This window comes from Berghia stephanieae, chromosome 9 (genome assembly GCF_034508935.2).
Source record: "Berghia stephanieae isolate SIO BIC M18660-M18661 chromosome 9, UCSD_Bste_1.3, whole genome shotgun sequence".
NCBI lineage: Eukaryota > Metazoa > Mollusca > Gastropoda > Nudibranchia > Aeolidiidae > Berghia > Berghia stephanieae.
The window spans coordinates 32,081,059-32,106,537 of NC_088368.1; the positions used below are offsets into that span (position 1 = coordinate 32,081,059).

The following is a 25,479-nucleotide window of genomic DNA, read 5'->3' on the forward strand; positions in this document are numbered from 1 at the left end:
TAAAGAGCCTTTTCCACCACTCAACTTTGCACTGCTCAGAGCGGGATTCAAACCTAGGACTTACTGGGTTCTGTATTTTAGCAGTGTGTTTATTCTTGTAACAAATGCTAAGCAATGCTACCGTGATTAGTGACTGGATGGGTGACAGTGACATAGAAAATTATTGTACTGGGGTAGGCACTTTACATACATTACTTTACTTGACTCAGGTGTGAAGGAGTACCCGGCTAAAGACTGACAGATATTGCAGGAGTGTTAGTACAAAAATAAAAATAAATAAAAATAAGTAAAATTCCCTGTATTAATCACCAAGGGGAAATTTGTCTTTAGGTGAAGACTGGAATAACCCATGCATCAGCCACAGTGCAGCGCCCCAAAGTGAGCTAGGGCTAGGTGACTTGCTCAAGTCAACACAACGCAGTGGCGGGTAGTCGAACTCGTTACCTTTTGGTTACGAAGCAAAGACCTTACTGCTGCGACACGCAGCCCCTAGTACAGTATGAACTGGAAATATAGTTCCAAAATATGGCCTCCTATTGCTAGGGGAATAAACGGAACATCATGAAATGCATTGGGCTTCCAGGAAATGCGCTATATAAAGTATATATTTCAAAAATTAATAGCACAGAGGCTAGTATTAGTCTGATACAACATACAACCATAAAGCTGCACATCAATGTGCTAGAGCACTCGCATCTCAAGCAAAAGGACCAATATCGATCCCAGTTGGTGTCAGGATTTTTTTCTGCCTACCCCACATCCTGTCCACCCAGTAGGGATTGAGAAGTAGCTGGTTCTGTTATATCTGATGGAATGTACATTGTACTAGCATTTATCTAAAGTAAGCAATTTACTTCAACAGTAGTGACGTCAATTCCCTCATAATGACGCATAGTGACTTAGTAACTGGTTCTAAACTATCGGAACAATGGCAGATGCCCTTATGAAATACTTTTCCGACGAGGATAAAAGTGTATCCAGAGGAGAAAAACATTATAAATCTGATCATGTTTTATTTTGACTTATAGATTCGGATCACATGACATGTGAAAAAGTTCTAGCCAGCATGAAGAATAAAAAGTACTGATTTTCTTTGTTTAGAACCAAGCTGCTCTTTGCTGGGCGGACATGACATCAGACTTGAATCCTATTGCTACTTTGCGATAGACTAGCGTCACATCCAAAGGACAGCAAGCAATTACTTGCTATTGTTTGTTTAACACTTTAAAATCCCACCAAGACAGAGACATAAAATATTACAATGTATCAATAAAAAAACAAAAATTAAGACAAATAACACATGAAGATTAACAAAAGGAGAATAAAATCATCTCTCGGAAAAGGAAATATATATAAATTTGATTGTTTTCATCTCAGCAATTGACCCTAGCCAGGACTAGAGCAAAGTAAAATAATCTAAATCCCAAACAAAACCTACTTGCATTTGGAATGGGATAGAATAAAGAGCAAGAGTGACCTCTCCGCCCCCCAGTAGAAAGTCAAGAGCCCTCCCAAGTCACAATATTGATTATATTAAATTTACTAAATGACAACACAATTTTACAATCAAAAGTAACAAACTTTTTATGTGATATTTTGTAAACGTTTTATTCCCTTAATAGAATTCATATAATCATATTTAAATAATTTCATGTCACTTCTTTCAAGAAACACCACAGAAGACACAAGCTCTAAAGAGTCAGATTAAACAGAACCGGTGAAGGCCACACTTTAAAAAATATTCATTTTTTTTCTGAAATGGTGTGGTATTTCATCTCTGAAAGTAAAACAACAGTTTTTCTCCAAAATCTTAGATAACAACAAAAATCAAAATACCGCCCCCCTTTTTCAAAAAAAAAAAAAAAAAAAAAAGAAAAGCAAACAAACAAAAAATCCCGCAAATCTAAGTTTGGCCAAATATGCCACCCCCAAAAATGTGCATATATTATACTGATTAAACTAAACACTTTTGCTTATAGTTATGGCAAACATTTCTGTATTACTGACAGGTTAGACCTTAGCAATTATTGAAGAAACAAACCAAAAGTTTCACCATCTCCAGTATGAGAGGTCTCATCAATGACCCACAGCAGAGATACGAATGACGTTTTGTCTTTATAATTAAACACAGGTGTGAGAATGGTAGTAAAACTTTATCCCTAGCCTTGTGTCTTTGGGTAAGGCACTTTGCAAACATAACAGAATTTAACTCGGGTATAAATGAGGATCTGGTTATAAGCAGTGAAGGATAAAGTACAAGTAATAGTTTCTTTCAAAAAAAGAGGGTGCCTATCGAAATGAAGGGTCCAGTCCAAAGAGTACCGAGCAATTGTTATTGACCCTTTAATGCTATAGAAACTGATATAAACTCCAGCTCCTTGGCTCTTCAGGATCTTGAGGGCAATTTTTTGGCCCAAGATTCATGACAAAAGCTGGTACCAACAGCTGGGTCCGTAAGATCTGGTAGCAAGTTATTTGCGATAGACTTATCTAACAAGTAACAAGCAATTGTTAGTGACCCTTTAATGCTACAAAACCGAGGTAAACTCTTACTCTATACACCTTATGGCTCAAAAGGTCAACTTTTTTTTTACCCCAATCCATGTAAAAAGAGAGGTTCCATCTAGTATCGAGTGCGGCTATGTGGTCTAGTGGTATGATACTCGCTTTCGGATCGGAAGGTCCTGAGTTCGAGCCTCGATTGACGCATAGTTGAGTCCTTGGAAAAGGCTCTTTACTCACATTCTCTCACAGTACTCAGGTGTAAAATGAGTACCTGACTGTTAAGAGCGTTGTCTCTGTCGGAGAAAAATTATAATATCGCCTAACAGGCATCATGTCTCGTTCTACAAGTTACATGTTGCTGTTGGTCAGGGACCCGCCCCTTGTAAATCGCTTTGAGCAAGTTTAGTGGATATTGCGCTAAATAAAAGCGCGCCCCCACACTGGCCAGTAATTTTTTTTGGCGCTGATATGACCTTTATGTGTTGCAAGCGCCGTAAAACCCTTCAAAACAAAAAAACAAAAAAAAAAACAAATAAAAGCTCGACGTTTTAGCATCTCAATAGAAATGGCATCAAAAAATGTCCCCAGCATCGTAAGTGACCAGGTCTCTTGAGCTTCTCTGATTGGTCCCTTTCTGCGACGTACTCGCCGCTTGGTAGGTGGGAAAGAAAAAATTTGTAAAAAATAAATAAAAAATCAACATTTAAAAAAAAAACATATGTAACGTAATTACATTACGTAACATTACATCGTCAAGCTTATACGCTGTAGAAATGCTTTATTAGGCCTTATTGTTGTTATTATTATGATGATGATCATCATCATTATTATCATAATTATTATTATCATTATTATTATTATTATTATTATTATTATTATTATTATTATTATTATTATTATTATTATTATTATTATTATTATTATTATTATTATTATTATTATCATTATTAAAGCAGTAGTAGCAGTTGTTTTAGTGGTGGTAGTAGTAGTAGTAGTAGTAGTAGTAGTAGTAGTAGTAGTAGTAGTAGTAGTAGTAGTATTAGTAGTAGTAGTAGTAGTTATTATTATTATCATTATCATCATTATTTAAGTATTACTGAGAATTAAATAAAAAATTTGTAATTTTCCATACAATTTAGTGTTTTCGTAATTGGCTCAGAAATTTGTCTAAAATTCGTAAAAGTACGAAAACTTCGTAAGATTTGGAAGGTGTGGATACTGGGACTAGCAGGGATTTGAATTTAGCCTCAAAAGAACCTGGGGGGTCCTGTTAGCTCAGTTGGTCGAGCATTTGGTTCACACACAAAGGGGACAAAGATCAATCCTCGATGCAGTTAAGATATTTTCTGTCCTCCCTGTCAACCCAGCAGTGAATGACGGGTAGCTGAGTCTGTTAGATTTGGTGGAAAGTAAATTTTGCAATAGATTAGCATCCTATCCAAAGGATAGCAAGCAATTGCTATTGTCCATGTCACGCTATTGAAACTGGGATAAACTCCGGCTCCATGAGCCCAATGGCTCTGCTGGACTGGACTACTTACTTTCAAAAGAACTAAAATTAGAGTAAAGTTTACAACTCTCACCTATAGAAGCCCAGGAGGAAGTTGAGGAGGCGCCATCTATCAAAGTGTCCAATGGTCTCTGTCTTCTGGCCATCTGGACTCGTAGCTTGGTGTGATTGACCACAGCGTCATTGGCCTGGGGATGATGAGACATCATATATCAATGGTAATGCTGTAAGAACAAACCATGGGTGAAAGTTAACGGGGATCAATTTGCCTGAAAGAGAGACTGGTGAAGGCACTTTGCCTGAAAAAGATGTGAATTTAATTTTTTGCGATCTTCAATTCACCGGTTGAGTGCCCAGCTTTCCAGAGTAAAAAGTGTATTTATTTCTATGATCATAAAAGTGGTTTGGTTTTGTTTTAATTTCCAAAAAAAAAAAAAAAGTAGTCTTAGTTCATTTTTTAAAAACCTAAAGCGTTCTAACAGATCCCCAGTTAATAATAATATTTTAAAAATTAGACTCATACAAAACAGTAAAGAAAAAAAATATTATAAATTTAAACAGTCAAAATAAAGCATTTTCAGTTGTATTATAAAGGGAAATAACCCATTTATGTTTATGTTTATTGATAATACAGTCCTTGATTGAAGGCTTCATTGTGAAAGACGTTGGTTCTATTTTATTTTCACTTGACAAATTCTATTTAACAAGTAGAAGCTTAAATGAGATCTGTTACCATTTGAAGTACAAAATACGCATATATTCATAATTCAATGCAAATCCTCAAAAATGGTGTGAAAGGTTTTAGTGAAAACCAGCGTTTAATAACCAACTGAAAAGTTAAATTTAACACAAAATGTGACGCATCAGTCCGCTGTAAACAGATCAAATGTATGACAGAAAAGTGACACATTTGTTTAATTGTCACCTTTGAAAGATAGTCTACACATCTACCTAGTATTAAAAGATAACGTTCCGGTGGTGCAATAATGATAAAGCCGGCAGAAGAGTCAAAATGCCGGCGGGCGATTATTACATTTACTAAAAAAACGGAATTTCCGACATATGCCGGCGAACTTTCACCCATGGAACACACTGGACACAAAACATCTAAGTCAACAAAAAAAAAATTGATAAACCAAAATCCCTTTAAAATAGGGCTTTGTATGGACCAGAACCCTGAAATATGACAATGTCTTGTCCAATCTAATGTAGTTCATAATATTGCAGCTTCGTTTGTATTTGTTTTTAAAGGTATTACGGCACTTGCAACACATTTAGGTCATATCAGCACCAGTAAAAAGGCAGAAAATGGTATAGACACATTTTAGCATTACAAATAAAGCATCCAAGAAAAAGTAAGACAAAGGGGAATTGGGAACAAATAAGGGTCAGATGAAGATTCCAAGAGCATACCATCAATGTACTAAGTTTGAGATCACTTAAAAGTCCCAACCGGACACCAACCAAGAGGAATACACGCAAATGTTTCATTACACATTCAAAATAACAAATATAACAATGCATAACAGAGAGATGATATACAAGGAAACTAATGTCTCCCAAAATAATAACTATACATTTGACTGTTTCCCTCCCAGCTAGGACTCCAGCCAGGGCCAGGACAATAATTTGTCTTTTCATGTCAGTTGAGGTAATCCAACCTTCCAATTTAAACTCAAAATTTTGTTGCTAAAAACTGTCATCACACGTTTCTTTTTAGATTTCATAGTACAGATAATTACAAACAAAGAGTTAAATATGGATTTTGGATTTGACGATTATATTTTGCTCAACGATCCACAGTCTCAAGACAGCTGAAGCTGGTATTAATTTGTTTCACCCTTAGTTCAAATATACAAGGTTCATTCAAAATCAATGTTTGCAGAACTGAATGAACAACAAACAAAACAACTATATATTTTGGGTAAAACTCTGAATTTAAAATAAATCAAAAACGTCTGAATAAAACTAACCCGCATGAATTCTAATCAATTTCTATAAATTGTCACATTTAAAGGCTTTAAAACTAATGCAATGCAATTCATTTTTATCATAAATCAATATGTAATGCAAATAACAATAATTACCTTTAAACTTCTTGTCAGAAAATCCAAATCTTAACCAAAAAAATGTTTTAAAAATCCATTTTGGTCAAATAAGGCTGGAAAAAAATATCTAAAACACCAATTAAATATGTGAAAGTGGGAGGTCTGATTTTACTTATTTACTTAGCGACTACCTTAGCAATGATTTCCAGCACAGGTTCGTATAGATCCTCTTTGCTGGAATCCAATTGTTCTTTATCAGGCCAGGTCCTCATACGTCGATTTTTTTTCTGTAGTCATCTAGTATTTCTTAATCCTTCCAGTATTTGTCAAGTCTATTTTTAAACGAATTCAAACTTTTTGCGCAATCAATTTCATGAGGCAAACTATTCTACAGCAGAAGAACACTTATATTAAAATTGTACTTTCTAATATGTATCCTTGTCCTTTGTAGACAAAGGTTTCTACTGTTCCCCCTTGTATCATATCTGGGTAGATTTTCAGACCACATTTTCACATATTATTTTGGTGCTTCACTTCACCAAGTACTGTTGATATGACTGTGTGACTAGAAATTTACCTCTTTGATGGCTTTGTCAGCAGAATCCATTTTTTCAAAAGTGATGAAGGCATTACTGAAAGAAATAGTTCAAAAACTTATTTGTATTGAAGCACTGAAAAGACATACCTTTGTCAGGTGAATAAAGATAATAGATTAATATAAAATACAAGATGCACAATGAGTGTTATTTTTTCTATTGAAAGATGCCTTTTGACATTATAATAGGTCATACACATAAAAGCTAGGTCATTATGAGGAAGGAAAGAAGCAATTTATCACACTGACAGAACTTTAACTCACTCAACCAAAACACCAACTATATCCGTAGTTTACTAGCGTTACTCTTATCCCATGTATATTTATTACATTTTTTCTGAGACAAATTATAGGCGTAGTAACAAAGCTAATGTTTTTAGTTTTTGCATGTTCATGACAGTTGAATAAAACTATCTATGTACATGCTCATTTTTAATAAAGTTTTTCCAATTATGAAAAGTAGCAAAAATCTCTAGGATTGAGTGAGTTAACACCACAGCTATCTTGACTAAAAGAGGAATTTAAGATCTTCAAATAGGCACCAGAAAAGACACTTATTGATAATCTCCTTGTTGTACACATTTTAATTGCTATTGTCCATTTCACACTGTAGAAACCTGGATAAGCTCCGGCTCTATGGGCCCCAATGTCCCAGAAAGACTACTTGTACACATCCATTATAGAGATCTGCCTAAGACACCAACAAAAAAAAAAGTAGTCCTTCAGGGGAATGAGCATCATAGTTTATCCTGGTTTCTATAGTCGTTGGCAGATGGTAACAACTGCTTGCTAACTTTAAAACTGGGCACCAGTTAATTGGAAAGCATTTTACACCACGCGTAACAGACCCAGCTACCCAATCACTACTTTATGGATGGAAAGATCAGAAAAATAATTGAAGACGCCTAAGGCTGATACCAATCCCTTTGCTTTTGCCGAAGAGGCAAGTGCTCTATCAACCGGGCTATCAGGACATTCTCTATTACTATTTGCTTTACGAGTAATAAGATAAGACTCTCTCTGTCTCTCTCTATCAATCTATCTCTCAGTGCTAGGCATTGCATGTCATAGCTACTATCTAATAACTATTTTCTATGTCTTTTTTCTTAATGGGACTTCTCAAAGTCCATTATTCCTTATCATTATGGAAAAGACAAAAAATACCTTTCAGATCAGCATGTCATAGCAACTAGCTAATAACTATTTATGTCATTTTTCTTATTGGGACTTCTCAAAGTCATTATCATTATGGAAAAGACAAAAAATACCTTTCAGATCATAATTCAAACCTCAACTCACTTCCTGTCCGTCTCCATGGATATGTTTAGAATTTTTCCGAAGCTAGAGAAGAATTTCCTCAGCATTTCCTCTGTGATTCCCTGACCATGGACATAGATGGTGTTTCCCTTCTTGGGAGGTTCTCGGTATTCACGTTCCGGTCTGTCGTGAAAATCTCTCTCCCTGTCCCTCTCTCTATCTCTGTTGTACTCTCCTGTCAAACAAATTTATTATTATTATTATTATTATAATAATTATTATTATTATTATCATTAATATTATCATTATTATTATTATTATCAACATCATTATTATAATCATAATCAACACTCGTAACATTATTACAGAGTTGATAAATTATTTCATATCCTAACCTTTGTTTAAATCCATGAATCTTGGTCATTAAACTAGGAGACATAAAGAGATTGGAAGTTTTTGTTATGTACCACAACAGAAATATGCCTTAATAAAAACATTTAATAACTCTCAGAATAGTTACATTACTAGAGTAAACATCGCACAATACACCAAAGAATAATGACTGGAAAAAAAGTGCGATTTTAAAAACCCTTGAAGGGTTTGTTTTCTGCTGTTGATGTTATCAACATCATCATATTCCTCATCATAACCACCACCATTACTACTCTCAACCACCTTAACCCTCTCCTTACCTCCTGCAGCAAAATCATGACATTTGTTAAAACACAATATACATTTCTTTCTTATTCAGATTTATTTTGTACATCATAAACTTTGAAGAATGATCCTTGTTTAATTAATAAGAACATAAGGTTGTTCTGTAGAGAGCTTGTTTGAGTTTAAAAATTCAATTTTTCTGCTGGGTAAGCCTGCCTTTTGGGAAAATATTGAAAATAATCGGTAAGGAGAGAAAAGGAGAGAATCAATCATCATCATCATTATCAACATCACCAACACTCACCACCACTACTACCATCCTCATTATCATTACCAACCAACACATAATCATCACTATGTTCAACACTTACTAGCATTACTACTGTTATAGCCAGCAGAGACAAAGCTTTCATTGAGACCCTTTAATCTCTTGGATGCCTGCAAAACAAAACAGTTGGTGAAATGACAAAATTCTACATTTTATCCCACAAATTTGGAAAGAAATATTAAATTAAGAAGAAAAAAAAGTATAACCCCAAAATGCCAGATTTAAAAACTAGCATTAATACAGAGCAATATCCCCTAAAAATGCTCAAAGTGCTTTTCAACCAACAGCAACACTTAAAATGAAGGATGAAACATGACACCTGTTCGACATAAACTACGCTGTTATTGGCCAGGTACACCTGAGTATGGTGAGAGAATGTGAGAGAAGAGCCATTTCTAGGGACTCAACTATGCACCACTAACAGTGGAACTCAAGCCATGGACCTACCGATCCAAAGGCGAGTGTCATAACACTAGACCAAATAGCCATTTTTATGACTTGTTACATTAAAATACTTCATAATTATTTGTAATTCAGTTCAATTCGAAAGCCTATTCATTTCTGAGTAAAACAAACACATTTCATTCAATATTCAATCTAAAATTTATCTTAAAAGTTCTTAATTCCTCTCCACCACCCCCCCCCCCCCCCCCCCCCCCCAAAAAAAAAACAACAAACAAACAAAAACAAACAAAAAAAAAACAAAAAGCAAGTGTATATAGGCCTACTGATTCAATCTCCATAACGTGCAGGTCTGCATGGAAGTGAAAAAATCCCACAGATATAAACATCATAATGTCATAGTAGTAGTTATTTCAACTAAAGCCAGAAGACAAAATAAAGTACATTAACAATTGGTTAAACTTCAAAAATTAAGGGGCATGATTAATTATAACTAAATACGCACTAAATCCCTAAGAAAAGAAAATATACAAGAAGTCCCATCCTCCAGAACAAACACAATCTCAACAACGCCGCTACCACATTATCTCATTCGTCTGTAGTGTTTCATTCATCCTGTTTTGTTGATAAAGGGGAAACCCAAAAGGTCCATTTCATCTGTTTTCGTATATTAAATTGAAGCTTACATTCAAATTCACAGTTATTTATTTCTTCGAGCTTCGAGCATCAACATTTACACCACACCTACAATAAAAACTAAACAATAAAACATGTTCAATGAATATTCGTCATAACGACACTCTTTTCTTCACCCCTTGACACACTCCCACCCCACAGTTCTTTCCCCCATCCCTCATTTCTCTATTCTACTCACAGGTTGTTTGTCATCCTCGTCATCTCCAGAGAATGCATGGAATGGCTGAAAACCCACAGGAGTTGCAGATGACTTGTCGCTGTCCTTAAAAAAAAAAAAGACACATAAAAAATAAAACAACAACAAAAGGGAGGTAATCAATTTGCATTCTAAAAATTATAAATAAAATCTTTTTTCATAAGCCTTACCTATATATATAGATGTCTTACCTAACGATCAGAAGCCCATAAAAAAATATCTTATCATACATGATGGAAACTGGTGTTTTGAATAGGTGTTTATTGTTAGCTAATTGAATTGTACATCCCGCTTAATCACAATATTCATTAAAATCCCAAGTGTTTGCGATTAGATTATATTGTTTTTGTTATCATCTGAAGTCAAGTTTCAGCTTGGAATCATGGGTGCCAGCAGGAAGAAGTGCTGAAACCTGAAACTAAAATCTCGACACTTTGCCAAACCTGAAAATGTTCCTACTGAAAATGCAGCCTTAACTTTACTCTTATTTCATCACCATTTTTATACCATTATCAAATGATTACACAGCAAGCATATTGACACAATGAGGAAATTAATTTGATTTTAAAACCAATTTATAATACATAGTGAAATACTCACAGTGCAGTTGTCTCTTTCTAGGGGAGCCAAAGAACAGACAGAGAGTACCAGAGGTACTCCCTCAACATTTTTTGAAAAATTTCTCAAAAACACTGAAACTTTGAGATATCGCGAAACCAGAATTCCGGCATGAACCGGAAAACTGGCACCCATGCTTGGAATGTTCATAATCATGCATTTTGTTCTTCTCTAAAGTTGGATTAAAATTCTTAAGAGGAAATTTTGTTCTCTAAGGATATTATATTGGTGAAATATTAGACAGAAAGAAAAAAAAATAAAAGCAGAAAACTTAAAGAACTGTAACAGGATTAGAGAACATTAAAATCTCTACATACCTTCAACTTCTTTTCAAAATTTTTAGAGCGTTTGAAGCCAGATTTTTCTTTCAGCTCTGCCACTTTGATTGCCTGAGATAGAAAAACAAAAAACTTTTATATAGTGCAATATCCATGAAAAGTGCCTTACAAAGGGTCCTGACCAATAGCAACACGTAACATGTAGAACGAGACATGACACACCACTTGGGATCCGAAGGCTAGTGTCATACCACTGGACCACATAGCCCCACAACTTAGTAAATGTTTGGGGGGGGGGGGGGGGGGGGGGGTCCAAGACCAGACCAAACTCTACACCAGAGTGACAAAGGCACAAGGCATTGGATTTTCATATCATTGTGTGACAATGGGTGTCATAACCCTCTAGCTCTAAGGAACTATTCTCACAGTCACCCAGAGCGGAAAGAATGTCTCAAATCAATTAATCCGAAAGTAATAAATAAATATATAAATAAATAAATAATGTATTAGATAAAGAAACAAAACTTTGGATTGGGACTCACCCCAGACTGTACGAGTTTCTTGGCTTGCTCTGTAGCTTTACCTGCTGACCCAAGAGAAGCTGGAGCAGATGCTTAATGAGTAAAGAAAAAAAAAATTATCAGCAAATTCCTTAATAACATTCTCATTTTACAATAATTAGATGCAAGATTCATTTGTAGCCATTCGTTTATATCAATTGCCATCAAGAAAGTGTAGGTTAAAAATAAATATATTAACACAAAGGCTTTAAATGAGAGACCATTTATAAGTTTAGAGGTGTTTCCCGCTATGAGGGATATACTCAAATGTTTATAAGTACAAGAATATATTATATTCCAAACTAAAAACTATAATGAGAGATGATTTACAAGGGGGAAAAATAGCAACCATGCATTTGACTGCTTACCTTTCAACTAAGGATCTCCAACAGGACCAGGGAAAAAAAAACGAGCAATCTCAAGAGAGAACAAAGATTTAGACTGACCTCAATAACTGTATAATTCTTTAAATTTATAGAACTGATGTGAAATTCCATTTAATGACATTTTGGCATTGTCATTAATTTACAATTTATTATTTTTCTTTTGTTGTCAACATGACAGAAGCAAATACACTCGAACATGGAAATCTCAAACTCGGTACAATTCCCAGTTTTAATCTCCTTATTTCATTAGTATTCACAACACGAACCTCTCAAACACTTCTGGGGCTAACATGGAAATCTCGAACAAACTGGGAATTCCTAGCGGTCCGTTGAAATTTTAAAAATTTGTTTTGCAAATTGTTTGTGCTGAACGGAAATGAAAGATGCCATCGCTCTCCCCATTGCGCTAAGTGTCAGTTAAGGTGTCATTCCATTTCTGTAATTGAACAAGACAAGATGCACTTAATGCAACACCAGTGAAAACTCTCTTCATAACTTTGTAAAACATGGTTGAGAAAAAGAAATTGAATTGCCTCACTATCAACTCTGACAGTTCACAATAAAGGAGAGTTATCATTATAATATGACTTTTATCAAGACCACCCACAGTTACCTCCCTCATATCCTCTGTAAAATACTCAACGCGGTAAATACGAAAACAAGGACATCTCAAACAAATAAGCTAGGTCCCGACTTGTTCGGGATTTTCGTGCTCGAGTGTATATGTAACCCACTGCCTCAAACTTAAATATGTATTATGTCATGGTGAACCAGATGCTTAAAAAAAAGGGTTTTAAAGTAAAAATGACTAGAAATGTGAATTTATATTTTTTTAAAATGTTTTTGTCAATTTAAGAAACTTTATATTGTGTCCTCAATAATACATATTGCCTTAACCAAAGTTTTATATTAATGTCAATAAATTCTATACCACCTCAACATAATGTCATTATGAGGTGATAGGTCATTTATACATCCTCTCCTGTTCAAAGTTCTAAAACATTAAAATTCAAGCTTCAAATCGAAAATTTAATTCATGACAAACTGGGGAGCAGGCACTTGTGTAAGATAAAGATTTGAAAAGGTGTCAGAGATGCCCTTTGCTAAATCAATAAAACCGGAAATTTTTTTCTCATAAAGAGCTTTTATGAAAGCAAAGCTTCTCTTCATCAAATGGTATCACCCTTAACTCATAGAAAATGATACATATAGCCATCTAGCTTCCCCTAACTGTTGCCTTTAAACAACCAGTGCTTTAATCTTTTTTTTTTTTAAAATCAACTCGCTAATACTGAACAAAGTCAGTTGGAACATTTCAAAAAGGTGGGAAAAGGGCATCTCTGAGGTGGGGAAAAGGGCATCTCTGAGGTGGGAAAAGGCATCTCTGAGGTAGGTATCAATTCGTGCAAGAGAAAGAAGAAAGAAAAATACAAGAAAAAAAAAATCTATCCAAGAAAATAAATCAGCCTGCCGAAACTGGGAATCGAACCTGGGTCTGAGGCTTGATCCTCACTCGACGCAGGCAGATTTTCTGGGGATGATTTTATTTGGTTATTTTTTCTTTCTGTTTTGTCTGGTACTGTTTCATACACATCTTTTCATATCTTTGAAAACAACATAAAAAAAAAAACAAACCTTGTTTTCCTGTGTTCTTATTATGCGCTTCCTCCTTTTCTTTATTTTGAGCTGCTGCCTTCAAAGACTGCAAGATCTTTTTCTTAAAAAAAAAAAATAAATAAAATAATTAAAAGCACATAATGAATATGCAGTTACAAAATAGGGGAGTTCAATTTAATATACAAGCATCAAGGGGTGGACCCCCCCCCCCCCCAAAAAAAAAAACCAGCAAAAAATACAGATGAACTTATCAATCAAGCTGGAGTCTGCATGTCTAACCTTACCAATTAGCCATTCTAGAGGCATACCATCTATTTATTACTTTTTTTTTTGGTGGTAATGTTTCATCGCCTAAGCCAGAATTTGTTTGTTTGTTTTTGTTTTTAAGGGTTTTGCAGCGCTTGCAACACATTTAGGTCATATCAGTGCCAGTAAAAAGGAAGAAAATTGGATAGTAAAAACATTTTAGATGCATAATTAAAACCTTGAGGAAAAAGTAAGACAAAGGGTTCAAATAGGGAACAGATGTAGATTCCAAGAGCACACTGTCCAGTATTAGTGTACTTGGTTTGAGATCACCTATAAGTTTCACCCATAAACCAGCACAAAATCCCACTAAGAATACAGTCAAATGTTTACAAATCATATGTTAAAATTAAAAAAAAATAAAACTACATAACAGAGAGATATGATTCACAAGGAAAAAAAATGTCATCTCTCAAAATGTAACAATACATTCGACTGTTCCCTCTCACCCAAGGAGTCAGACCAGTGTCGGGACAAAACTAAATAATCTCATTCTAAGACAAAGACAGAAAGCAATTGGAAAAGAGATACAGGGGGATAGAAGACACAGCAATAACAATTACTAGGCTGCCCTTTGAATAGAATGCTTAAAAAAAAAAAAAGAGCGTTTAATATACTTTTATATAGCTTTACAAGGGGTCCCTGGCATGGGTCAAAGTTGGCAACAATCACTTCGCCTGAAAGTGTTGAATGCCATAGACAAAAAACCTGAAACAATCCAGTGACCCACCAAGCTGGTAATCAAACAAAATTATGTGGCATTGTACTGTATGCAAATATCAAAGATAGTTTGAAAATATAAATAACATTGCTGCAAATTACAAAAACGTACACTTTAAAAAAAAAAAAAAAAAAAAGAATAGATGCTTCACAAGTAATTTCAGCAGCAGTAGTAGTAATTTCAGTGATGATAATATGTAGCAATTTGTCAAAAAGGAGGAAAATTTCTAGGTCTCTCAATCAAACACAAGCAAAATGTAAAAATAACAGGAACGTTTTGTATTATTATTACTACTAGTGTAAATCCATTCTTATCATTAGACATAAATTTACTTTTATGTAAACATTTAATGAATTGTCCTTTCCACATAACACTTTAAAGGCCTACAATATTGTTCAAATAAAAGGCCAGAAAGTATTGTTTTGATTTTTACTTTATAAAGCAGGCTACAATATCTTCATTACCGAAACCTAGTGGTTATGCAGCTTATAAATACAACCTAAGAATCCCTCAAATCTCAAACCATAGTCCAAAGGTGAAAAAAAAAAGAGTAAACTAAGCCAATCACTATTACTTTATTGTAATAAATTATCTATGTACAACCAGAGAGAGAGAGAGAGAGAGAGAGAGAGAGAGAGAGAGAGAGAGAGAGAGAGAGAGAGAGAGAGGGAGAGAGGGAGAGAGAAGATAAATTAAAAAGGCAACAGGCACCTACAACAGAGAGAAAACCTAGACCCATTTGTCCTCCCTTTAACTGTCAACTACTCATCAACGAACACCGGCAAACTTTGACCCATGGTCCCTGGTCAACAGCAACATTCAACATTTAGGACGGGACATGACGCCTGTTAGACAATATTACATTTTTTTTTTGACAGAGACAACACTGTTAACGGCCAGGTACTCAATTTACCCTGAGTACGATGAGAGAACGTGAACAAAGAGGACTCAACTATTCGCCGAGCGAGGCTTTTTTCCACAAAAGCATGCTTACTCTTACAATATCTAATGGAGTCTATAAGCCCGTTACACCAGTGGGACAATGTCTATATCAACTGCCTCTCACCAGAACACAAATTGGGAGCCTGAGTTTGCAATTAAAATCATCTGTAAGATAAGTGACAACACTCAATATTACTCCACTTTCTTCGGAGCACCAATACTAAAATTTTTAATAAAACCGCCATTCAATCATGTGTAATGGAATCTATGCGCAATCATAATCTGAGGAATCATAAAAGAGACACTGATGTTTTTATACAAGAACTTTGACCTTCCTCAGGCAGTAAACAAAACTGTATAGTTTTGGGAAAATTCTGAAATTGAAGAAAAAAAAATTTGTAACAACCCGAAATGGGTGATTTTCACCCATATTTATGTGAATTGATTCAAACATGGTCAGATATAACATATATCCACTTTTGATTAAGATAATTAAATTTTCATTACAGTGATTCTTAAATCTAAATTTAATTTTTCAAGATTCAAATCTGGCGATAAATATTCCAAATTTGGCCCAATTTAAGCCAAAAATATTTTTTAAAAATAATCTGTATGTATTGTGATTAAATCAGTATAAGTACCAGAGCCGAGGACTGTCACAAGCTCAAATGATACTGAAATCGCAATCTGACAAAATGAACAAGTATGTAAATTTTAATTAACCTTTTTCTTGAGCTTAATCAAGGCTTGCTTCAAAGCTTCTTCTTCTTCTGTTAAAGATGCTGGAAAATGAAGAAAAGCCATCGTGGAGCCTCAGACCTGAAATTAGAATGTAGTATTTATATATCTGACAGTGATGCAATGTATGCCAGCACTACTTTCTTCTTCAATAAAAGCTAAATAATCTGGAAAAAAATTCCAGTGGTAATTTGTGCACCAAATCGGTACAAACTAAGAGATTTTTATTTTTTTATTTTTTGAAAGAAAGAAAAAAAAGCCAATATGCCAAATCCAACTTTTTATTCATGCCAGAAGGCACCCATCATTAAAATTATCACAACCTAACTACTTGTTAATTTTATTGGCCTTCTTAAGTTTCTACAATTTGTTTATTCTAAACACTATTTCAGGGAAACTGATGGTAGATGTGGGTTGGATGAATCCTCAATGTTCTGTCTCTCAACCGCTATCTTTTACAGTTTCATTTCCTGTTTTACTAATGCCTTATGTCAATTTATAACTACTTGAACAAAACTCTATCCAACAAAATGCCAGAATCAGATATGAAAATAACAATCAAAACAATGAAGCACACATTCTACTTTAAAAAAAAAGAAAAATTGAGCTTTTATATAGCGCAATATCCACTAAACGTGCTCAGAGCGCTTTATAAGGGGTCCCTGACCAACAGCAACATGTAACATGTAGGACGGGATGCGACGGCCATTAGACGATATTATTACTTTTTTTCGGACAGAGACAATGCTATTAACGGGCAGGTACTCATTTTACACCCTGTAAAGTACTTTGAGCATGTTGTGTGGATATTGCGCTATATAAAAGCTAAACTTTTTATTCTTTCTTGTACTGCCCACATAATTATAATATCCTCCCTTCTGGAGACTATTCAGACTCGAGTCCAAATTGCCACTCTTCGTTCTGAGACAGTCATCTCAACAATTTGGCACAGCTATCCAAATGAATGACAACACATACATGTATACATAGTGCACTAACTTCCCACGATTGATTTGTTGTTTGGGTATTTTTAAAAACTTTTATTGATATTTTATTAACATTAGTTATTTCTTTTCAAGATCATATGTTACTATGTATGTGCTTTGCCTTTGCAAAAGTTTTCATTCATACTTTCGAAAATGTATGAGAATGAATACTAACTTCCCACGATTGATTGGTTGTTTGGGTATTTTCTTTAACTTTTATTGATATTTTATTAACATTAGTTATTTCTTTTCAAGATCATATGTTACTATGTATGTGCTTTGCCTTTGCAAAAGTTTTCATTCATACTTTCGAAAATGTATGAGAGTGAATGTTAAAAAGAAGTTTTTTAAAAAGCGTCTGTCACAGGCCATTATTGGCAGACCTAACTGTCAATAGTATAAGTATAAGTAACGACATTACTCTTACTCTACTCCATCCATCTTCAAAAGTCAAAAGGATGATGATAATGATAATAATTTAATAATTTAATAATGATCTTCGAGTAGGCACTTTGGTAAAAAAATTCAAATTGGATTGATCTCAATGAAACCTATATCATTTTAAAGTGCTTTTTCAACACGATTCTAATCTTATGATACCAAAATTGTGAAAATTAGCTATACTATAACTTTTGGTAAGCAAAAGAAAAATGATGTTAATTTAAAGGCTGAAAAATGGTTTTCTAGTTATTTACTGACAGACTTTGTGACCTGAAACTGTTGCATTTCAGGTAGTAACCACCATTTGGATTTCAAAATTGGCCTAAAATGAAACAGTAAGATTTGAGTAAGGATTTTGCTGGAACGAATTCATGGATGCGGTATATAGCTTTGCCGCCCTGAATTTAATTTTATTAAAAGTTAAAAGGTTAAGATGTTAAATCACGTGCCGCCACTTAAATTTCTAATTTTTAAAAATTATAATTATCCAAAGCTAAATTTAAATTATACTATACCCTATTTTATCCACAACCATATACTCCATTGGCATTGATTTTAAATCAAACGCAGTGGCTATTTTTACAGTCCCGTAAAGATGGTTCTCGGGGCTATTTTTACAGTCCCGTAAAGATGGTTCTCGGGGCTATTTTTACAGTCCCGTAAAGACGGCTCCCATGGCTATTTTTACGGCGTTGATGCGATTCTGTTCAATTATCCGCATAGTTATAGATTATCATCTTTTTGCAGTATTCACAAAACTTCACATATCATTTCTCCCGATATTTAGATGTACAGATCTAGAGGCGGTGAATGAAAGCAAAATTAATGTCATTTAACATATTTAGATAATAATAATAATAATAATAATAATAATAATAATAATAATAATAATAATAATAATAATAATAATTATAATACACATTTATATAGCGCTCATTCTCGTGTAAAACACAAGCTCTGGGCACTTGATCTAAAGCTAAAACTAAAATTAACAAACAATTAATATAAAGTCAATTCTCTTAGCGATTTTTACGGTACTGTCATTTTTATTACATATAATTTTTTTTTTTTTTTTGGCATAAGTTATGTTTACAGTACAGAACAGCCCGTTTTCTATCATCAGTGGGCAGGTTAGGTTGTATGTCTTGATTTTTTTTTCTGTCAAACATACATAATATAGATCTATTATCAAACACTGAAAGTATATTTAGTTTCTGCTTGAGTCGACACCCCTCAAGATATAATACTTTACAGGTTGGCTTTTGTTTATACTTTACCAGTATAACCAGTCAGGAAGTACTAACGGTTTATACAATACTAAAAGACGTAGACGTCTAACATTCAGGGTGCAGTCTTCTCACGTGAGAGTGGGTTTGAATCCAATTTCAGAAAAGAGGCCGTTCACAAACCAATTGGACACATTTTGACCATAATTTTAGAACCCCCCCCTCCCAACCATATTGTGGACAAATGACTACCCCCCCCCCCCCCCCCCCCCCCCATGTGGATGTCCATGGTAGTGCGGGGCGGTCCTTGGCAAGCTTAAGGACCACGGTCCTACGGTCCTTGGGAAATGAAGACCGCAAGGACCGGTCCTAAGACCGGTCCTTTTCGACATTGAACATTCCTGAGAGACTGTTGGAAATTCGAACCGGTTTGACCTTTGAGAGCGTGGGATCGTTCATTCTTGAACCGTTAAAGACCGCTACACGATGAAAACCGTGGCCTACAGGAGTAAAACACACGGAGTAGTCACACTCATTTCAAATTGTAACCTAATTAGAGAAGAGGGGTGATGCCTTCTTTATTTGCTCACCGTACTTCATTGTTACTTCGATAATTTAATAAAATTTGAAATTTATCCCCATTAACGGAGATAATGGCATCGCCCAAGGCGTTGATCGAGTTGTTCGTGGCGTTGATACACACACGCAACTCCTACCCCCCCCTCCCCCCCCCCCCCCCCCACACACACACACACATTAGAGGGCAGCGAGCATTGAAGAGTAAGAGAGAGACGTGAAGTTATAATAAGAGGGGGTGGATGAGGTGATAAGAGGGGTCGATGGTGACTTTTCGCCAGATCTAACAAACTCAGCTACCCATTCATTGCTGAGTAGACAGGGATTCAGAAAAAAATCGACTGCACCCGGGATCGATCTCTGGCCCTTTGCGTATAAAGAGAGTGCTCTATCAACTGAGCTATCGGGGTCCCCAAATATTCTATTGGACTTTTTTAAAATTCAGACGTTATAACTGGGTTTTTTGGAAGGAAGAAACTAATGAAACTCATATTATTTGATTAGTAAAAACACCAAACGAAATTTTAATATTATTGTATTATTTTAAATGACAACACTGCGATAGAAAGGAGTGGTGACAAGAGATGGACAAAAGAAAACAAAAAATCGGATTTGCTACTTGCTAGGTTCGACACACACACACACACACACACACACACACACACACAAACACACACATCTTTTGTAGTCACATACATTTCAAACAATAACCCATTAGAGAAGAGGGGTCATGCCTTCACCATAGATCATTGTCATTGCGATCATTATGGTGTAGTAAATTTTGAAATTTACCCCGTATAATGGAATCGTCCAAGGCGTGCGCCTCCTGTTCCCCCATCTCACACACGAAAGGGCGGTTTGCGGAGTGGAGGTTGGTGGTCGTCTGCCTGTATGGTCGTCTGTGTCGTTGAGTGTATGGCAAAGGGGGGTGGGTGCGATTAATTAAGTGGGATGGGTGGTGATTGGTGGAAGATAGGCAACCGAAGCAACGAATCGCTGGGGAAGTAGTAGGCTATGGCGCGAGACCGTAGGACCGTGGTCCTTGCAAGGACCGCCCCGCACTAGTTGAAAGGTGATAAGAAGTGAGGACCGCCGCCGATCTTCCCCTCTGGGACCGGTCTTCGGTTCACAGCTAAAAGACCGTCGGACCGCGGTCTAGACCGGTCTTCAGCGCGGCACTAGTCCATGGTAAAGATGCACATTGAGAAACACCTCAGGCTTAAATATCGGTTTGGACGAATTCAATCCCTCGTGGGGGCGGGGACCTACACTCCTCTAAGCTTGGTGAGAAGTTGCCAGGCTTTGATACCAGTAAGAGGAGACACTGGGTAGCTGCGAATCGGCTTCGGTCGAGGAGCTGCCTAACAGCAAGTACGTTACATCGGTGGGGTCTAACTTCCTGTCCAATATGTCCACGCTGTGGGCAAGAACCCGAGACGGCAGAGCATCTAGTCGAAAGGTGTGTTGCGACGATGCTACCAGGCGGGTTTGCGACGGTGCACGAATGCGGACCGGACTTTGCTGATTGGGTCGATCGTCATAACTTAATAGTGTGAACCATAAGAGGCTGCTACCTTGTGGTCAGACCAAGGTTGTGGTTGCCCTGGGTCAGACCCCTCTGCCTCGGCTTTGAGGTACCACTAGGGAAAGAGATAGATAGAGAAAAAGAGAACGGAAAAGAGAGAGAGAGAGAGAGAGAGAGTGAGAGAGAGAGAGAGAGAGAAAAAAAGAAAGAGATTGGGAAAGAATGAAAGAAAGAGAGAGGGAGAGAGAGAGAGAGAGAAAATGAGAGATAGGGAAAGAAAGAAAGAAAGAAAGAAAGGGATAGAGAAAGAATGAAAGAAAGAGTGAGAGAGAGAGAAACAAAGAAAGAATGTAGAAAAACCGGGAGAGAGAGAGAGAGAGGGGAGAGAGAGAGAGAGAGAAAGAGAGAGAGAAAGAGAGAGAGAGAGAGGCTGCTAACTAGCCGCACCTGAACGAAGTGAGTGAGAGTTTTGGAGCTAATGGCGTCTACTCAGCCAATCTGTTACTATTTATAAATCTATTACCGCAACGCCGTAAAAATAGCCACCAGAACCGTCTTTAGGGGACCCTATAAAGAGGAGAGCTAACGCGTCATAGCTCCTCTTTCTAGGATGGGACTGTAAAAATAGCCCCGAGAACCATCTTTACGTGACTGTAAAAATAGCCACTGCGTAAATTAAAACACCACACGGTATGACGGTAGTGGTAGAATAATCCCTCCTGAAGAAAATAAGACATAAAAAATCATTAAAATCCGCCCATAAACAAAAAATATATTATGGAACTTTTTCTGAGACCCATCACTCAAAAGTCCAAAAAAATCGGGTCACAGCCACAAGGCCATTTATCTTTATCAGCTCGCTGCTGAAGAGCCAGTGGACCAGTGGACGTTTAAGTTTACCCATTCGAATTCGAGACAAGGCCAAGGAGAGTTGTGTTGATTATGATATGGCTACTGAATATTGCAGCACTCCAGACCATTTCTGGTCAAAACATCTCGCTTTCTACCCAAGCCCATAAGCTAATTTTAAATATACAAAACAAAAGTCAATACACTGTTGAAGTGAATGGTGAATAATAACAATAACAACCCCGCGTTGGAAACTGAAATCGAAAGTAGAAGTGTTGGATGGGTGGATGTGCACTATCTAGAACTATTTTGTTATTTAAGCAAATATTCATGAGTGCGTAAATTGCGTTAAATATTTTACTTAGCATTATTGCTCTCGACGAATCTCTACTAAATGAATAGGGTCAGCAAATCATGACAAACATTTTACCTCAAACGCTCAAAGGTTGGATTTGGTTTGTTTTTCATCCGCTTTTCCCCGGTCTAATCAGTTTTGCCAGGTGCCTTTTCAAAAATCCCGCCAACTTTATGCCAGAAATCCGCTAACTTTATCCTACTTCACCTGAGACCTTTACAAAATCCGCCAAAAAATCCTCCTTTTGGTTTAAAACCCTAATAATCAACAAAGTGTATTGTCTCAGAATAAAAATTATGTTACTTAACGCAACTAACCTATTTACAACTGTTTCCTTTTTAAAGGCATGAAGATTCGGAGTTTCGATTTTATTTGAGCCGGACTGTCGGATATTGTTTTCACATGTGTAAAATAGATCTCTAGGCCAACAGTACACTCACAAAAGGTGCTCCTAAAAGTCACTTCATGGGGGTAAAAGCAGAAATAATTAGACTTGATTGCTATACATTTACTTTTTTGAAAGGTATACAAATCATTAAAAAGTCCACACAAAAAATCCGCCGTCCACCGGGCCATTTTCCCCCCGCAAAAAATCCACCAATTTGGCGGTATAGTAGTAGTAGTAGTAGTAGTAGTAGTAGTAGTAGTAGTAGTAGTAGTAGTAGTAGTAGTAGTAGTAGTAGTAGTAGTAGTAGTAGTAGTAGTAGTAGTAGTAGTAAATTTATAAGCTTTTATACAGGGCAATATCCACTAAACGTAATAAAACGCTTTACAACGGGTCCCTGGCCGACAGCAACATTTAACATGTAGGACGGGACATGACGCCTTTTAGGCGATATTATTACAATTTTTTTTCGGACAGAGACAACGCTGTTAACGGTCAGGTACTCATTTTACACCTGCTCAATAAGCATAAGGGTTTCTACATAAGAGACTCTTATAAACCTCAATAGGGTTCATGAGTCGTGACGTCACTTCCCTCGTAATGACGCATAGTAACTGAGTAACTGGTTCTAAACTATCGGAACAATGGCGGACACCCTTATGGATTACTTCTCTGATGAGCATAAAAGTGTATCCAGAGAAGAAAATCATTATAATTCTGATCATGTTTTGACTTTTATACATTCTGATGACATGTGAAAAAAGTTCTAGCCAGCATGAAGAATAAAAAGTACCGATTTTCTTTGTTTAGAACCAAACTGTTCGTTGCCGGGTGGACGTGATATCCTAATTAAGTGAGAACTAATCCCTAAAAGGCAGTCTAAATATAATAATCAGGAGCGGAGTGGCGTCAATTTCGTTCCTAGTATAAACGCTAAACATAGGTACGTGTGTTGTAAGACTGATCTGCGGGCAGAATATGTGAGTATTTTACTTTAACGTGTACCATTACGAATAGTACTCAGAACGGCTGGTGCATTCGAGACTTTTTTTTTTATCTCAGTGTCATGGCTTGTTGTTTTCTATGAGTGTGTGATGTGTTTGTTCTATCGAAGGCTTCATCAGGCCGTTTGAAAAGTTAACAAAAGACATGAAAGTTATCATTACAGACCCAGTGTTTGTTGTATGAAATAATAATGAATACATTTATAGAGCGCTTTATGACGAAATGTGAGAGGACTTAGACAGCTTGTCTGCTTTTCGTTGGAAAGATAGTAGTAGTAGTAGTAGTAGTAGTAGTAGTAGTAGTAGTAGTAGTAGTAGTAGTAGTAGTAGTAGTAGTAGTAGTAGTAGTAGTAGTAGTAGTATAGGAGGAGGAGTCGTAGTAGTAGTAGTAGTAGTAGTAGTAGTAGTAGTAGTAGTAGTAGTAGTAGTAGTAGTAGTAGTAGTTGTAGTAGTAGTAGTAGTAGTAGTAGTAGTAGTAGTAGTAGTAGTAGTAGTAGTAGTTGTTGTTGTTGTTGTTGTTGCTGTTGTTGTTGTTGTTGGCACACACAAAAAAAAACAAAAAACAAAAAAACAAAACAAAAAAAACTGTAAAGCTAATTGAGCATTATACAATTTTCAAAATGCGCTATACAAGTGTCAGTTATTATTATTATTATTATTATTATTATTATTATTATTATTATTATTATTATTATTATTATTATTATTATTATTATTATTATTATTATTATTATTATTATTATTATTATTATTATTATTATTATTATTATTATTATTTCTGGCTATGAATTCAATTTTTCACCAATACTGTATTCATGTCTTTATTGTTTTGGGTTTTTTTTTTTTTTTTTTTTGTTGTTGTTGGCCGAAGAAGGGTTTTGAGCCGGAAATATTCCGTATTTGGTATTTTGTTCTCTCTTCTATTTTTTTTCTTTTTTTTTTTAAAGCTGTTATATTCATTTTTGTTCATTACCTTTTACAGTCCACAGCCTCTAGCAGCCTAGTTTCGCAATAATCCTTCATTGCAGCCATTATTGTCGGGTTCGTCTTCAGCATAGGGTCACTCATGCGTGAAGACCTATTAAGAATTTATCATAATCACCACAATAGTCCCGCACACTTTTCTATTGTGCGTTACAAGTTGGGGGAAATCCGAATAGTTGGGTAGATCGATAGAGATCAAAAGGACGTCGATATAATTTGGAGTAGATAGATGGAAAAAATAAGAGGATATACATTTCGTCCACATACAATTTCTTCCAAAAGCGAAACCTTTAAGCGAATAAGACATGAAAGAAATAAAGTAATAATGAAAGACATGGGGGGGGGGGGGAAAGAGAGAGAGAAGAGAGAAGAGAGAGAGAAGAGAGAGAGAGAGAGAAGAGAGAGAGAGAGAGAGAGAGAGAGAGAGAGGTTGTAATGCAAGTTTAATATATACTATTGCTTAGCTGATTGGTTCTTTTCCACATGTAACTCATTAAAAAAACCCAATTAAATACCACATCAAACCATTGGAAAATATGCGTTAAAATACCTCAATTAATGCGATCAATTATCATAGCAGAAATTACTATGTGCACGCAGGTTCTTTTCTTTAGATTACTATTATATAGTCATACATATAGGATAGATTCCCGTTAAATTTACATCATGCCTTCATTTGGACTTGTACACACAAAAAGCAAAACAAAAAACAACAAACAACCAAACAGACAATCAATACCCCCCCCCCCCCCCCAAAAAAAAAAAAACCAAAAAAAAAACAACAAAGC

The 25,479-nt window shown here is 35.8% G+C and overlaps 1 protein-coding gene across 1 annotated transcript; it reads right to left on the reverse strand.

Annotated features, from left to right (window-relative positions):
• Window positions 1-1,581: 1,581 nt before the first annotated feature.
• Window positions 1,582-22,471, reverse strand: LOC144980056 (negative elongation factor E-like). Its single transcript, XM_078927537.1, has 11 exons — window positions 22,394-22,471; window positions 16,346-16,441; window positions 13,672-13,753; window positions 11,633-11,703; window positions 11,130-11,201; window positions 10,177-10,260; window positions 8,944-9,010; window positions 7,958-8,150; window positions 6,641-6,695; window positions 4,089-4,203; window positions 1,582-3,156 (listed from the first exon to the last, which is right to left on the reverse strand). Exons 2-11 carry the CDS (start codon window positions 16,424-16,426, stop codon window positions 3,077-3,079), a joined length of 900 nt encoding a protein of 299 aa, XP_078783663.1. The 5' UTR covers window positions 16,427-16,441; window positions 22,394-22,471; the 3' UTR covers window positions 1,582-3,076.
• Window positions 22,472-25,479: the final 3,008 nt, after the last annotated feature.

Coding starts and splice junctions, on each gene's coding strand:
- LOC144980056 (XM_078927537.1), bottom strand. CDS start 16,426: ATGGCTTTTCTTCATTTTCCAGCATCTTTAACAGAAGAAGAAGAAGCT. Junction 11,202..11,632: donor AGAAACTCGTACAGTCTGGG/GTGAGTCCCAAT, acceptor TTTCTATCTCAG/GCAATCAAAGTGGCAGAGCT. Junction 4,204..6,640: donor CTGACAAAGCCATCAAAGAG/GTAAATTTCTAG, acceptor CATCATCCCCAG/GCCAATGACGCTGTGGTCAA.